Source organism: Trachypithecus francoisi, unplaced genomic scaffold, assembly GCF_009764315.1.
Source record: "Trachypithecus francoisi isolate TF-2019V2 unplaced genomic scaffold, Tfra_2.0 Lachesis_group4, whole genome shotgun sequence".
In the NCBI taxonomy this organism is placed as follows: domain Eukaryota; kingdom Metazoa; phylum Chordata; class Mammalia; order Primates; family Cercopithecidae; genus Trachypithecus; species Trachypithecus francoisi.
The window spans coordinates 7,196,080-7,210,559 of NW_022681469.1; the positions used below are offsets into that span (position 1 = coordinate 7,196,080).

The window sequence follows — 14,480 nt, forward strand, 5'->3', positions numbered from 1 at the left end:
GGATATCTTTATATTTATTTGTGTCTTCAGGTTTTTTCTTTTTTTTGAGACAGAGTCACGCTCTGTTGCCCAGGCAGGAGTGCAGTGGCGCGATCTCAGCTCACTGCAACCTCCACCTCCTCCTGGGCTCAAGCAGTTCTGCTGCCTCAGCCCCCCAAGTAGCTGGGATTACAGGTGCCTGCCACCACACCTGGCCAATTTTTATATTTTCAATAGAGACAGGGTTTCGCCATGTGGCCAGGCTGCTCTTGAACTCCTGATCTCAGGTGATCTACTCGCCTTGGCTTCCCAAAGTGCTGGGATTACAGGCGTGGGCCACCACGCCTGGCTCTGTGTCTTCAGTTTCTTTTGTCAATATTTTATAATGTTTAGTATATAAACCTTTTACTTCCTTCATCAAATTTGTTCCTAAGTGTTTTATTCTTTTTGATGTTATTTTAAGTGGAAATGTTTTCTTGATTTTTTTTTCCAGATCATTATTGGTATAAAGAAATGCATGTGATTTTTGTATATTGATTTTGTATCCTGCTACTTGACTGAATTCATTTATTTTAGTAATTGTGGAATTTTTAGGGGTTTCTACATACAGGATCATGTCATCTGCACACAGAGATAATTTTGCCCCCTTTTTTCTGCTTGGATGCTTTTTATTTCCTTTTCTTACGTGATTGCTCTGGCTGGGACTATGTTGAATGTAAGTGTTAAGATTAGGTATCCTTGCCTTGTCCCAGATATTGAAGAAAAGCTTTCATTCTTTCCCTGTTAGAGGTTTGTTTTTGAATAGGCAATAGCTATAAGAAATACAAAGGTCTTAAAAAGAGTGAACAATGTTAAGTTAGTCTACCTTTCTCGGCTATCCCTTCCTTGGAAAGAACCAGTGGTTTTCTTATAACTTTCCAGAAATTAGTCATCTAGATACAAGTATGCATATATGGAAGAATGTCTCATGTTTGGGTGATATGGTCTTTTCCTTTTTTTTCCTTTTTTTTTTGAGACAGAGTCTCGCTCTGTCGCCCAGACTGGAGTGCAGTGGTGCAGTCTTGGCTCACTGCAACTTGTGCCTCCCGGGTTCATGCCATTCTCCTGCCTCAGCCTCCGGAGTAGCTGGGACTACAGGCGCCCACCACTACACCCGGCTGTTTTTGTATTTTTAGTAGAGATGCATTTTCACCATGTTAACCAGGGTGGTCTCAATCTTCTGACCTCATGACCCACCCGCCTCAGCCTCCCAAAGTGCTGTGCTGAAATTACAGGCATGAGCCACCGCGCCTGGCCCATATGGTCTTTTTCTTTATTGCGGCCTGTAGGAATCAGAAGGCCCTTGTGAAGATGTTGGTTAGAAGAGACTTTAGCCTTCAGTGATACCACTTGTGTTAGGGCACTGTATGTGCTACTTTATGCCATTTGTCTCAACATGTATGCTTACTGGTGTCACTATGAACCTCATCAATAAAAGTGCTCTCTTGGGTTTTACTGTCCTCGTGTGCATTGTTTCAGTTGAAAGGTGGTCTTTGTATTAGATCCAGTGCTATCCTTGGCCACAAACCATTACATATGATTAATTTAGGGATTTCTTCTTCATCTTGGAGATCATCTTGTGTTCTCTCCTGTGTTACATGTGTTTTCTGCAGTTTCATTAATTTCTCTTATTTCTTCCGTCAATTTGGGTGGAACGTATCTTCCATAGCTCCCTGACAGAGAATGTGTGGAAGGTAAGTTTTGGGCGTTATATACTTCTGAAAATGTCTTTATTTTACCTTCCTACCTGACTGATCTTTTCCAGGTTGGAAATACATTTTCATTTATCATTTTTAGTCCATTGATCCACTGCCTTTTAGTTTCTAGTATATGAAGAACTCGGTTCTTGCTATGTGACCTGTGTTTTCTTAGAAGCTCTTAGGATGCAGTGAGCTGAGATCCGGCCACTGCATTCCAGTCCGGGCAACAGAGCGAGACTCCGCCTCAAAAAAAAAAAGAAGCTCTTAGGAAATTCTTTGTCCTCAGTGTTCTAAAATTTCATGAGGATAACGTCTGTTTTTGTCTATTTTGGATTTTTAAAATCTGTTTTGTTAGGCACTGAGTGATCTCTTTCAGTCTGCCATCTTATATCCTTCAGTGGCAGGAGATGTTCTTGAACTATATTATTGACAACAATTCCCTCTCTTTTTCTAGAATTCTGCTCTTCAGATGTGAAACGTACTCAGTTTTTCTCTGCTTCTTTCCAATTCATGTCCTTATTTTATCTTCCTCTACTGAGTTTTGTTTTTATTTCTGTTATTTCAATTATTTCATGAGCTTTCTTTCTTCCCTTTGAATGTTTCTTTTGTAGCATCCTATTCTTGCCTCATGGCTAATCTTATCCCTCAGAGGATTTTAATCTTTTAAAAAATTTTTTTCTTCCTACTTAGTCTATTAATTCCAAATTGTCTTTTATGTTTTCAGGTCTCTGTCAGGGATGTTGCAGATCTTCAGGCTTCCATGGCCCACATTAAAAGGATTGTCTTGGGCCACACATAAAATACACTGACGATAGCTGATGAGCTTTTTTTTAAAAAACAAACAAACAAAAAAAACCAGAACTCATAAAAAGTCTCATAATGTTGTATGAAAGTTTATGAACTTGTAGTGGGCTACATTTTAAGCATCTTGGGCTGCAGGTTGGACAAGCTTGTTATAGACCATCATCAGATAATCTTTATTGTACCTGCATGATTAAAAGTGAATAACTAAAGATGGAGACTGGATAGATACTATTTTTATTTTTTAAAAAAGGAATTAAGTAGTTGATTGGAAAGCTTTGAGTATGTGGTGGTGCTTGTCAATTTGTAAGTTTAGTGGGGTGATTTGTGCTGACCATTTGGGGAACCCTCTGATTTCAGTATCTTTAGATGTTCTTCTTGAACTGATCAGGTTCCCCACAACAGTCTTTTCAAACCTCATACTTCGAGGCTAGAGATCTGGCTGCTAACTTTCTGAGAATTTAGTGGGGAAACATGGGGTACGGCAGCGGGAGCAGGATGGGGTTGTCCACATTTAGTATGCCCACATTTAGTATAGTTTCTTCATCCTATTTTCAGTCTTTATCCCATTGTTCCGTTTAAGGTCACCCAGGAATCCTGCATCCCATGAATGAGAGTAGCAGCTTCTCAGTGTGTAAACCTAGGAAGCAGGTGTAGGGAGTATGACTTCTGTAGGTAATTAAATAAAGCTCTTGTTGCTTCGGTTTTCTCCTCCTTATTTCCAAAGGTAGCCAGTTATCCTAGTTTCTCAGCCTTCTGAGGATTGTTATAAACTGCATTCTTTTTTTCAGTTCTTTCTGCTCTCAACTGAGAATTTAACTTTGTTAAGTTGTTTTTCTCCCTTCCTATTGTCTGTCCTTTTTTTTTTTTTTTAAGGAGATTGGATCTTTCTCTGTTGCCCAGGCTGGAATGCAGTGCTGTGATCATAATTCACTGTAGCCTCAGCCTCCTGGCTCATGCAATTCTTTTCTCCCACCTCAGCCTCCCAAATAGCTGGGATTGCAGGCATGCCACTATGCCCCAGCTTGATTTTATCTTTTAAAAATAGATTATTTCAGTGTGTTTTTAGTAGAGTTTCAGGAGAATGAAATTTTAATATATGAATTTAGCCGGCACCTTCACCCAAAATTCCCTGTCATTAACTTTTAGGTGGGTTTATTTGAAAGTAAACAGTTGGTCTTGTCATCTTTGGTGCTTGCTATGTTTCAGTAATTTTCTTTTTTCTTTTCTCTTTCTTTTCTTTTCTTTTTCTTTTCGTTCGTTCTTTCTTTCGTTCTTTCGTTCTTTCCTTCTTTCTGAAACGGAATTTTGCTCTTGTTGCTCAGGCTGGAGTGCAATGGCATAATCTCAGCTCACTGAAACCTCCCCCTCCCGGGTTCAAGCAATTCTCCTGCCTCAGTCTCCTGAGTAGCTGGGACTACAGGCGTGTACCACAGCGCCCGGATAATTTTGTATTTTTGGTAGAGACTCACCATGTTGGTCAGGCTGGTCTGGAACTCCTGACCTCAAGTGATATACCTGCCTTGGCCTCCCAAAGTGCTGGGATTATGGGCATGAGCCACCCTGCCTGGCCTATAAACTTTTCTTTTCATGGCTTAGTCATAAGTTCATAGCCATTATCAGATTGTTATGGAATTGGCTTCAAATATAGACCAAATATAATAAAAAACAAAAGACACATACCCTGTTCATGCCATTACAGAAATATGTTATCTGTAATACTGAAAATATTGAAGGAGTTAACAACTTGATTTTAAAATGTATTTGATAAACATGTCTTTTTCGTGTAATACAATGTAAAGCATATATAACTTGGAAAAGTTTGATTACATAGTGTTAAAATAGCATTCTCTAAAATAGCATTCTCTAAGCATTCCATTTACCGCATTCAGTGAAGTACTTGTTGAACATGTATTAGGTATCCTGCTAACAATACACCTGTTACTAAGAAAATCTGTGTACCTGTTCTCATGGAGAATATAGTCCAGTAGGGACACAGATTTTAAAGAACCAATTAAAATGAAGCATGAGATTCATACATAGGAGTGTGTATACTGTTTGACATAACCTTATCTAAATATCAGGAATTCTTTAATACAGTGAAGTTTAGAATAAATCCTGAAAGATAAATTAGGTAGAAGGCAGAAATTGGGGAAGATAGTGGAAAAAAGAGCTTGATACATTCAAACAACTGAATATAGTTTACTGGTGGGAGTGAGATGAAGCTGGAAAGTTTACAAAAGGCTGTTGTAATGGCCCTTGCAATTTGAAGTTTATTTTGAGGGCATTGGGAAGACGTGAAAGGATTTTAAGCAGAAAATTGATACATATTTATAGAAAGGTCATTTATGCAGTAATTTAAAGAACCGATTGGAGAGAGGTAAACTTTGTGGTGGGGAACTAGATAGCAGCATGTTGTATTAATAATGAGTCATCTGAGGTTGGACTAAGATGGTGATAGAGAGTGATAAAATGCATTTCGGAGGTATTGAGGAGTCTTGGTTGTGGGAGGAAAGAGATTAGGAATGATTACGGTGGTCTTCCAGGCCTTTGTCTTCTCCAGGTTACATTTCCATGCCTTTTAATGATGATAGGTAACATGGGAAAAAGGAGACAGTTTAATTAGTAGTTCATTTTGGATATACAGTTTTCAGTAACTAGGTAGTATTCAATTATAGCTGTGGTTGAAGCTCAGAAGAGAGTTCTGGTCTGGAGACCTGGACCTGAAGACACAATTAAAGAAGTGAATTTGTTAAGTGCAAATGGATTGCACTTAACAGAACTCTTTCTGAGTTCTGTGTTCCCCTTCTCTGATTATTATGTTTTATTTCATGGGAACACTGCACTAAGCAGCACAATTTCTGCAACCATTTGGGGCTTCTGTCTGCTTTCATACTTTCCCTACCAACAGGGATGGGCAATTAAAATGGCTCAGCAACAACCCTGCTTTGTATTCCCCATTATGTAGGGATTATGTATTTGATAGGTTTTTCCAATTTTGTGTATACATTTACTTTTTTCCAGAAGGAGAACTTATGGATTGTGATGGAAAATCAGAATCTAGTCCTGAGCGGGAAGCTGTGGATGATGAAACTAAGGGAGTAGAAGGAACAGATGGTGTCAAAAAGAGAAAAAGGAAACCATACAGACCAGGTATAGTGTCTGAGGTAGACATTTCAATATCATCAATACTTGGTTAATTTAAGAAAAATACAATACTGAAGACTTCAATTAAAATTAACTATTCAGGATTAAGAACTGTGTAAACAAAAATATGTGCATGTAAATTAAAGAACCAAACTATTTGAATACGACTTTTTAGCTCAAGAGTTCTTTATTTTGAATATGTGAATACTTCACAATGAATCATTATTGAATACCTTATCCCAAATGTTAACCATTTTATTAAATGTTTTACTAGATTGGCTTTTGTTCATACTTGGACTTTGAAGGCCATTTAGATAGTTCCTCTGGATGTGTACTTCTGTAATGCTTTTAATTTTCAGTATTCACTTTCTGATATCTTTTTTTGAAAAAACTGATTTCAGTGTTTATGCAGGAGTGTCAGTAAGTATACAGCGTGAAGGGGAACAGGAGAGTTATTATGCCTCCTAGAATTTATAGTCCAGTTAAAACTATGATGGATTAAACACTCTTATTTCTTATCTGCCTCAGGAGTGGAGAGAAAAGTGGTCTTGCTTGTCGATTTTATTTGCCTTATTGGAAAAAATTATTGAAATTGTCACAATACAGAAGTTGTAGGCTTTTATGTATTTATTTAAAAAAATTTTTTTCCCGCTTTTCACAGGTATTGAGTAGGCTTTCCTTAGGCAGTTTATTAATGTCTCTTTACCAGTGAGGTTTTAAATTGGATTGGTACAATCTTTATGCTTCTGATTGCTTACATTTTATTGGTAAGAGTGATCTAAATCCCTTTTGCTGTGTAGGGTAGAACTTTCTTACTTCATTTGTATTCTGTGAGACCTTGAAAGATAACGTCTTTTAAATAGGTCACATCTATAATAAGGACCTAAGATTAGTTGCATCTAAATCATTTTATGAAAATGATTTCATTTCTTCCTAATCATGAGACTTATAAGTACACTTTAAATTTTAGACATTGCAGATTTCTTCCAGGAACTTGTATTTACTGTTTTTTTTCTTTTCCTCTGCCTCATATGGAAGTCAGCCCTCTAATTGAGGGGCCCATTAGGTCACGGAGTATATTGCTCGACAGCGATTTCATTTCACAAAAGCTTATAGTGTTGACTGTGTACCAGACCTCTATTCTAAGCAATTCACTTATGTTATTTGTCCATTTAACATATGTATGAGAAGCTGCTTTGCCTTACTCCCATTTTTAACCAGTGAAAGGACTGAGGCCATGAGAAGTATTTAGTGAGTAAGTAGAATTACATAGTTTGACTCCAGATTCCATGCTCTTAACCTCAGGGCTCTATGTATCCCATGTATAAATACCCTCATACCTTGGAATACTGGACACCATCCCCCTGAAATCATATCAGTCAAAGAATGTTTCTGTCATCTAGCCGGTTAATATACAAATACAGTCATCCATCACTTAAGTTCAGAGAAATATATCATTAGGCGTTTTCATCCTTGTGTGAACATCATAGAGTGCACTTCCACAAACCTAGATGGTATAACTTACTACACACTTAGGCTGCATGGTACCCTAAATTCATTTAAAAAAAATAAAGTAATTATGCTACAGTGTTACAACTACAGTGATGTCTGTATGTGGTGGGAATTTTTCAGCTCCATTATAATCTTATGGGACCACTATCTTAACATGCAGGCCTTTGTTGACCAACATCATCATGCAGTGCATGACCGTAATTTGATGTATGAGGTACTAATATTTGTCAAATAGATAAACCAGCATAATTCAGTGTTTGATATTTACACCGATACTGTTTAGAAGAGGAAGTACACGCAGGTCTTTTTATATTCTGTTTGATAAGTGATAACAGTGGCTTTGCCTTTTTCCTTTTTTTTTGCTTATTTTAAACTTCTATTTTACCTAAAAATCAGATTATTGATTTAGATTAGCACAGATTTAATTTCGGAAAATGCCTTACTATTCAAGATAAAGCAATTTTATCCTATGTACTGTGAAAATGTAGGGAGAATTATTTATCAGTTTACCCAATTTCTTTTTTGGATAGGTATTGGTGGATTTATGGTGCGGCAAAGAAGTCGAACTGGGCAAGGGAAAACCAAAAGATTGGTGATCAGAAAAGATTCCTCAGGCTCTATTTCTGAGCAGTTACCTTGCAGAGATGATGGTATGGTACTGACTTAAAAAAATTTTTTTTTTTTAATGTAACCCCTTGGTCTTGATACTTCTGTTGGAAAGAGCTTCCTAAAATGTTACAGTCAATAAGAGCCTTATTGCTTCTTATTGTTACTCTATAAAAGCCTTACTACCTTTTATTGATGAAAGGATTTGAGTGCGTGTAGAGTTTGAGGTCATTGGATTTCAGCAAATTTCGGAGAGCTTTTACTTTTTTGCTTACTTCTGTGGTTCCTTATTTACCTTAATTTTTGTTTTTCATGGATTCCTTATGTCCTGGCTAGGTTACTGGTGCATTTAAAAAGATGGTTGTAAAAAATGTTTGTCTGTTTCTAGTTTTCAGAAGAGTCAGTTCACTTATGTAGTCTGGTGGTAGAGTGTTCATACTGATTTTCAGAAGGGATGTGCCGTTTGCCCTGCCATCATGAAGCATCTGAGAATATCATTTGATTGTTTATTTGTCAAGTTTAAGCTGTGTTCTTGTTTCTTTGCTAGTTTCATAGTCCCCAAATTTATTTCCATTTCTGATTTCAAGAATGAGTGTTCATTGCTTATTTGTTGGCATATTCATAGTCATGTTTTCACAATGTGTATGTCCTACAAATAATTAATTTATAATAAATTTCTGAGCTTGGAATTGCTGTATTAAAGGACACACTTTTTCTTTAAGGTTTTTGTTGAGTATTCTCAATCCACCCTACAAAAAAGTTGTACCCACTGAATTTCCCATAATAGTTTGTAAGTTGCCATTTCCTCATAGTCATGAGCTTTGGGTATTTATTATTATTATTATCTTTTTACTCTTTAACAAAATGTGTTTAAATAAATAAGCTTTTGCTTTGTAAAGAAATCTGTTATTAAGAAAATGGGAAACATGCTAATACTAAATAGGCATGAAATGAAAATTTTTTGGCACTTAAAAGTAATAAACTTGATTTGAGTTTTTTGTTGAAAAAGCTTGTTTATATGAAACTGTGTGTACATTGGTAAGGTATAAAATTACCTTCAGTGGGTTTGTCTAGAAATTTTAAATGCCACAGATTTATAAATGTGACTGTTATTTCAGGCTGGAGTGAGCAGTTACCAGATACTTTAGTTGATGAATCTGTTTCTGTTACTGAAAGTACTGAAAAAATAAAGAAGAGATACCGAAAAAGGAAAAATAAGCTTGAAGAAACTTTCCCTGCCTATTTACAAGTAATATTTTGCTTTACATTATTTTACATGGTTTGTTAATTGAGGAAATAGAATGTATTGAGTTTTAAAACATAGGTTTGTTGTTTTTGTTAATGTTTTACTTGTTTTGTTTTCATTTAGTCATCATAAATGCCATTTTAACTTCCACGGGTCTGTAAAAATTAACTTTACTTTTTTGGGTGCTTTGATACTTGTCATAAATTGTTTTTTTAATCCCAGTTGTTCACTTCTAAGTATTTTATAAGATGTAACAAGGAGACTTTGGGGTAGGAAAAACTCAATCTTCAAGCCATTTATAGCTATGTATACCCCACACCCAAGTTCTGCTGAAACTTCCTTTGCCAATACAAGTTACAGTAATTATATTCATTGATTGAAGATAGGTTTTTCAGTCAGAGTTATAGCTTTAATAATCGTTAACCACTTTTAGAGGCCTGGTGAACCAAAGATTTAAGCAGTATTCTTTTTGTTTTCCAAAATACACATCAGAAAAATATCTTTCAGTATGAAGAAAGTATGTTTAATAGATGTAGACTACAAAAAAAGTTTTTTTCTAGTTCATCTTGTAAACATTAAGTCAGAGTTTAAGGCCATGCAATACGATGGAAATAGCTCAATATTAGAAATGGTACTGAGATTAAACATCTGGCTCTGCATCTAACTAATTGTAAATTCCTAAGCATGTTATTCATCCTTCCTGGCCTCTATTTCTTCATGTGTTAAAATTGAACTGGAACAGACTATCATTGAGAGTCCATCCTAATATCAGTGTAGAAAACTATTCATCTGATCTGTTCCTCCTAAGAAACTATGGCTTACATAGATAACCCTTCATTGCCTGAGTTGTATTTATTTTTTATATTAATTTTCCAGTTAGCTATTACTAGTTTAATTGGTTTTAAAATACATTGCCTTTCAACTAACATACAACTTCCTCAATTTTCTTTTTCAGTAGCTACTAACATCTTAATGGCAATGTTCATGTTAGAGTTTAGCCTAGAAAGTCGGAGGGTTTAAATACCATTCCACTACCAGTTAGCTGTGTGATTTTGTTCTGTTTAACATCTCTGTCTCAGTTTCCTCATTTGTGACATAATGGTGCCTCTCAGAAATGCTCAGAGGTTCAGTAAGAGTATGTATGTAAAGTGTCTAACCAGTGCCTTACCTTTTGTATATCCTTTATAGATATTTTTCCCCTCAATCTCTTATTATCCTAGGTTTGTACCTTTGTTTTTTTAAACATCATTTAATTGGTCAGGAAAAAAATCCATTTATAGTTTGGTTTACCTTTTTTTTAATTTTTCATCTTTTTTCTTTTAATTGAATAACATTGTGCCTCATACATTTTTAAAAATTTTTTTTTAATTTTCTTGCTTACATTTGTTTATTGATTTATTTATGTTTATTATACTTTAGTTCTAGGGTACATGTGCACAACGTGCAAATTTGTTACATATGTATACATGTGCCGTGTTGGTGTGCTGCATCCGTCAACTCGGCATTTACATTAGGTATATCTCCTAATGCTATCCCTCCCCCCATCCCCCCTCCCCTCCCTTCCCCCTCCCCCCTCCCCACAACAGGGCCTGGTGTGTGATGTTCCCCTTCCTGTGTCCAAGTGATCTCATTGTTCAATTCCTACCTATGAGTGAGAACATGCGGTATTTGGTTTTCTGTTCTTGTGATAGTTTGCTGAGAATGATGGTTTCCAGCTGCATCCATGTCCCTACAAAGGACACGAACTCATCCTTTTTTATGGCTGCATAGTATTCCATGGTGTATATGTGCCACATTTTCTTAATCCAGTCTGTCACTGATGGACATTTGGGTTGATTCCAAGTCTTTGCTATTGTGAATAGTGCCACAATGAACATACGTGTGTATGTGTCTTTATAGCAGCATGACTTACAATCCTTTGGGTATATACCCAGTAATGGGATGGCTGGGTCAAATGGTATTTCTAGTTCTAGATCCTTGAGGAATCGCCATACTGTTTTCCACAATGGTTGAACTAGTTTACAGTCCCACCAACAGTGTAAAAGTGTTCCTATTTCTCCACATCCTCTCCAACACCTGTTGTTTCCTGACTTTTTAATGATTGCCATTCTAACTGGTGTGAGATGGTATCTCATTGTGGTTTTGATTTGCATTTCTCTGATGGTGAGTGATGATGCGCATTTTTTCATGTGTCTGTTGGCTGTATGAATGTCTTCTTTTGAGAAGTGTCTGTTCATATCCTTAGCCCGCTTTTTGATGGGTTTTTTTTTTTTTTATTGTAAATTTGATTGAGTTCTTTGTAGGTTCTGGATATTAGCCCTTTGTCAGATGAGTAGATTGCAAAAATTTTCTCCCATTCTGTTGGTTGCCTGTTCACTCTGATGGTAGTTTCTTTTGCTGTGAAGAAGCTCTTTAGTTTAATTATATCCCATTTGTCAATTTTGGCTATTGTTGCCGTTACTTTTCGTGTTTTAGACATGAAGTCCTTGCCCATGCCTGTGTCCTGATGATATTACCTAGGTTTTCTTCTAGGATTTTTATGGTTTTAGGTCTAACATTTAAGTCTCTAATCCGTCTTGAATTAATTTTCATATAGGGAGTAAGGAAAGGATCCAGTTTCAGCTTTCTACTTATGGCTAGCCAATTTTCCCAGCACCATTTATTAAATAGGGAATCCTTTCCCCATTTCTTGTTTATGTCAGGTTTGTCAAAGATCAGATGGCTGTAAATATGTAGTATTATTTCTGAGGACTCTGTTCTGTTCCATTGGTCTATATCTCTGTTTTGGTACCAGTACCATGCTGTTTTGGTTACTGTAGCCTTGTAGTATAGTTTGAAGTCAGGTAGCGTGATACTTCCAGCTTTGTTCTTTTGGCTTAGGATTGTCTTGGCAATGTGGGGTCTTTTTTGGTTCCATATGAACTTTAAAGCAGGTTTTTCCAATTCTGTGAAGAAAGTCATTGGTAGCTTAATGGGGATGGCATTGAATCTATAAATTACCTTGGGCAGTATGGCCATTTTCACAATATTGATTCTTCCTATCCGTGAGCATGTTATGGTCTTCCATTTGTTTGTGTCCTCTTTGATTTCACTTAGCAGTGGTTTGTAGTTCTCCTTGAAGAGGTCCTTTACATCCCTTGTAAGTTGGATTCCTAGGTATTTTATTCTCTTTGAAGCTATTATGAATGGGAGTCATTCATGATTTGGCTCTCTTGTTTGTCTGTTACTGGTGTATAAGAATGCTTGTGATTTTTGCACATTGATTTTGTATCCTGAGACTTTGCTGAAGTTGCCTATCAGCTTAAGGAGATTTTGGGCTGAGACAATGGGGTTTTCTGAATATACAGTCATGCCATCTGCAAACAGGGACAATTTGACTTCTTCTTTTCCTGACTGAATACCCTTGATTTCTTTCTCTTGCCTGATTGCCCTAGGCAGAACTTCCAACACTATGTTGAATAGGAGTGGTGAGAGAGGGCATCCCTGTCTTGTGCCAGTTTTCAAAGGGAATGCTTCCAGTTTTTGGCCATTCAGTATGATATTGGCTGTGGGTTTGTCAAAAATAGCTCTTACCATTTTGAGATACGTTCCATCACTACCGAATTTATTGAGCGTTTTTAGCATGAAGGGCTGTTGAATTTTGTCAAAGGCCTTTTCTGCATCTATTGAGATAATCATGTGGTTTTTGTCTTTGGTTCTGTTTATATGCTGGATTACGTTTACTGATTTGCGAATGTTGAACCAGCCTTGCATCCCAGGGATGAAGCCCACTTGATCATGGTGGATAAGCTTTTTGATGTGCTGCTGGATTTGGTTTGCCAGTATATTGTTGAGGATTTTTGCATTGATGTTCATCAGGGATATTGGTCTAAAGTTCTCTTTTTTTGTTGTATCTCTGCCAGGCTTTGGTATCGGGATGATGTTGGCTTCATAAAATGAGTTAGGGAGGATTCCCTCTTTTTCTATTGATTGGAATAGTTTCAGAAAGACTGGTGCCAATTCCTCCTTGTACCTCTGGTAGAATTCAGCTGTGAATCCGTCTGGTCCTGGACTTTTTTTGGTTGGTAGGCTATTAATTATTGCCTCAATTTCAGAGCCTGCTATTGGTCTATTCAGGGATTCATTTTCTTCCTGGTTTAGTCTTGGGAGAGTGTAAGTGTCCAGGAAATTACCCATTTCTTCTAGGTTTTCTAGTTTATTTGCATAGAGGTGTTTATAGTATTCTCTGATGGTAGTTTGTATTTCTGTGAGGTCAGTGGTGATATCCCCTTTATCATTTTTTATTGTGTCTATTTGATTCTTCTCTCTTTTCTTCTTTATTAGTCTTGCTAGTGGTCTATCAGTTCTGTTGATCTTTTCAAAAACCCAGCTCCCGGATTCATTGATCTTTTTTGGAGGGTTTTTTGTGTCTCTATCTCCTTCAGTTCTGCTCTGATCTTAGTTATTTCTTGCCTTCTGCTAGCTTTTGAATGTGTTTGCTCTTGCTTCTCTAGTTCTTTTAGTTGTGATGTTAGGGTGCCCATTTTAGATCTTTCCTTCTTTCTCTTGTGGGCATTTAGTGCTATAAATTTCCCTCTACACACTGCTTTAAATGTGTCCCAGAGATTCTGGTATGTTGTATCTTTGTTCTCATTGGTTTCAAAGAACGTCTTTATATCTGCCTTCATTTCATTATGTACCCAGTAGTCATTCAGGAGCAGGTTTTTCAGTTTCCATGTAGTTGAGCGGTTTTGATTGAATTTCTTAGTCCTGAGTTCTAGTTTGATTGCACTGTCGTCTGAGAGACAGTTTGTTACAATTTCTGTTCTTTTACATTTGCTGAGGAGTGCTTTACTTCCAACTATGTGGTCAATTTTGGAATGAGTGCGATGTGGTGCTGAGAAGAATGTATATTCTGTTGATTTGGGGTGGAGAGTTCTGTAGATGTCTATTACGTCCACTTATTGCAGAGTTGAGTTCAGTTCCTGGATATCCTTGTTGACTTTCTGTCTCGTTGATCTGTCTAATGTTGACAGTGGGGTGTTAAAGTCCCCGTTATTATTGTATGGGAGTCTAAGTCTCTTTGTACATCTCTAAGGACTTGCTTTATGAATCTGGGATCTCCTGTATTGGGTGCATATATATTTAGGATAGTTAGCTCTTCCTGCTGAATTGATCCCTTTACCATTATGTAATGGCCTTCTTTGTCTCTTTTGATCTTTGATGGTTTAAAGTCTATTTTATCAGAGACTAGGATTGCAACCCCTGCTTTTTTTTGTTTTCCATTTGCTTGGTAGATCTTCTTCCATCCCTTTATTTTGAGCCTATGTGTGTGTCTGCATGTGAGATGGGTCTCCTGAATACAGCAAACTGATGGGTCTTGACTCTTTATCCAATTTGCCAGTCTGTGTCTTTAATTGCACCATTTAGTCCATTTACATTTAGGGTTAATACTGTTATGTGTGAACTTG

The 14,480-nt window shown here is 36.8% G+C and overlaps 1 protein-coding gene across 1 annotated transcript in view; it reads left to right on the forward strand.

Annotated features, from left to right (window-relative positions):
• The window catches only part of KMT2C (lysine methyltransferase 2C), a 302,059-nt gene that overhangs the window by 219,948 nt on the left and 67,631 nt on the right, over nucleotides 1–14,480 (forward strand). Inside the window, 3 exon segments of the mRNA XM_033193165.1 lie at nucleotides 5,544–5,672; nucleotides 7,709–7,828; nucleotides 8,903–9,033. Coding sequence (XP_033049056.1) covers nucleotides 5,544–5,672; nucleotides 7,709–7,828; nucleotides 8,903–9,033 — 380 coding nt within the window.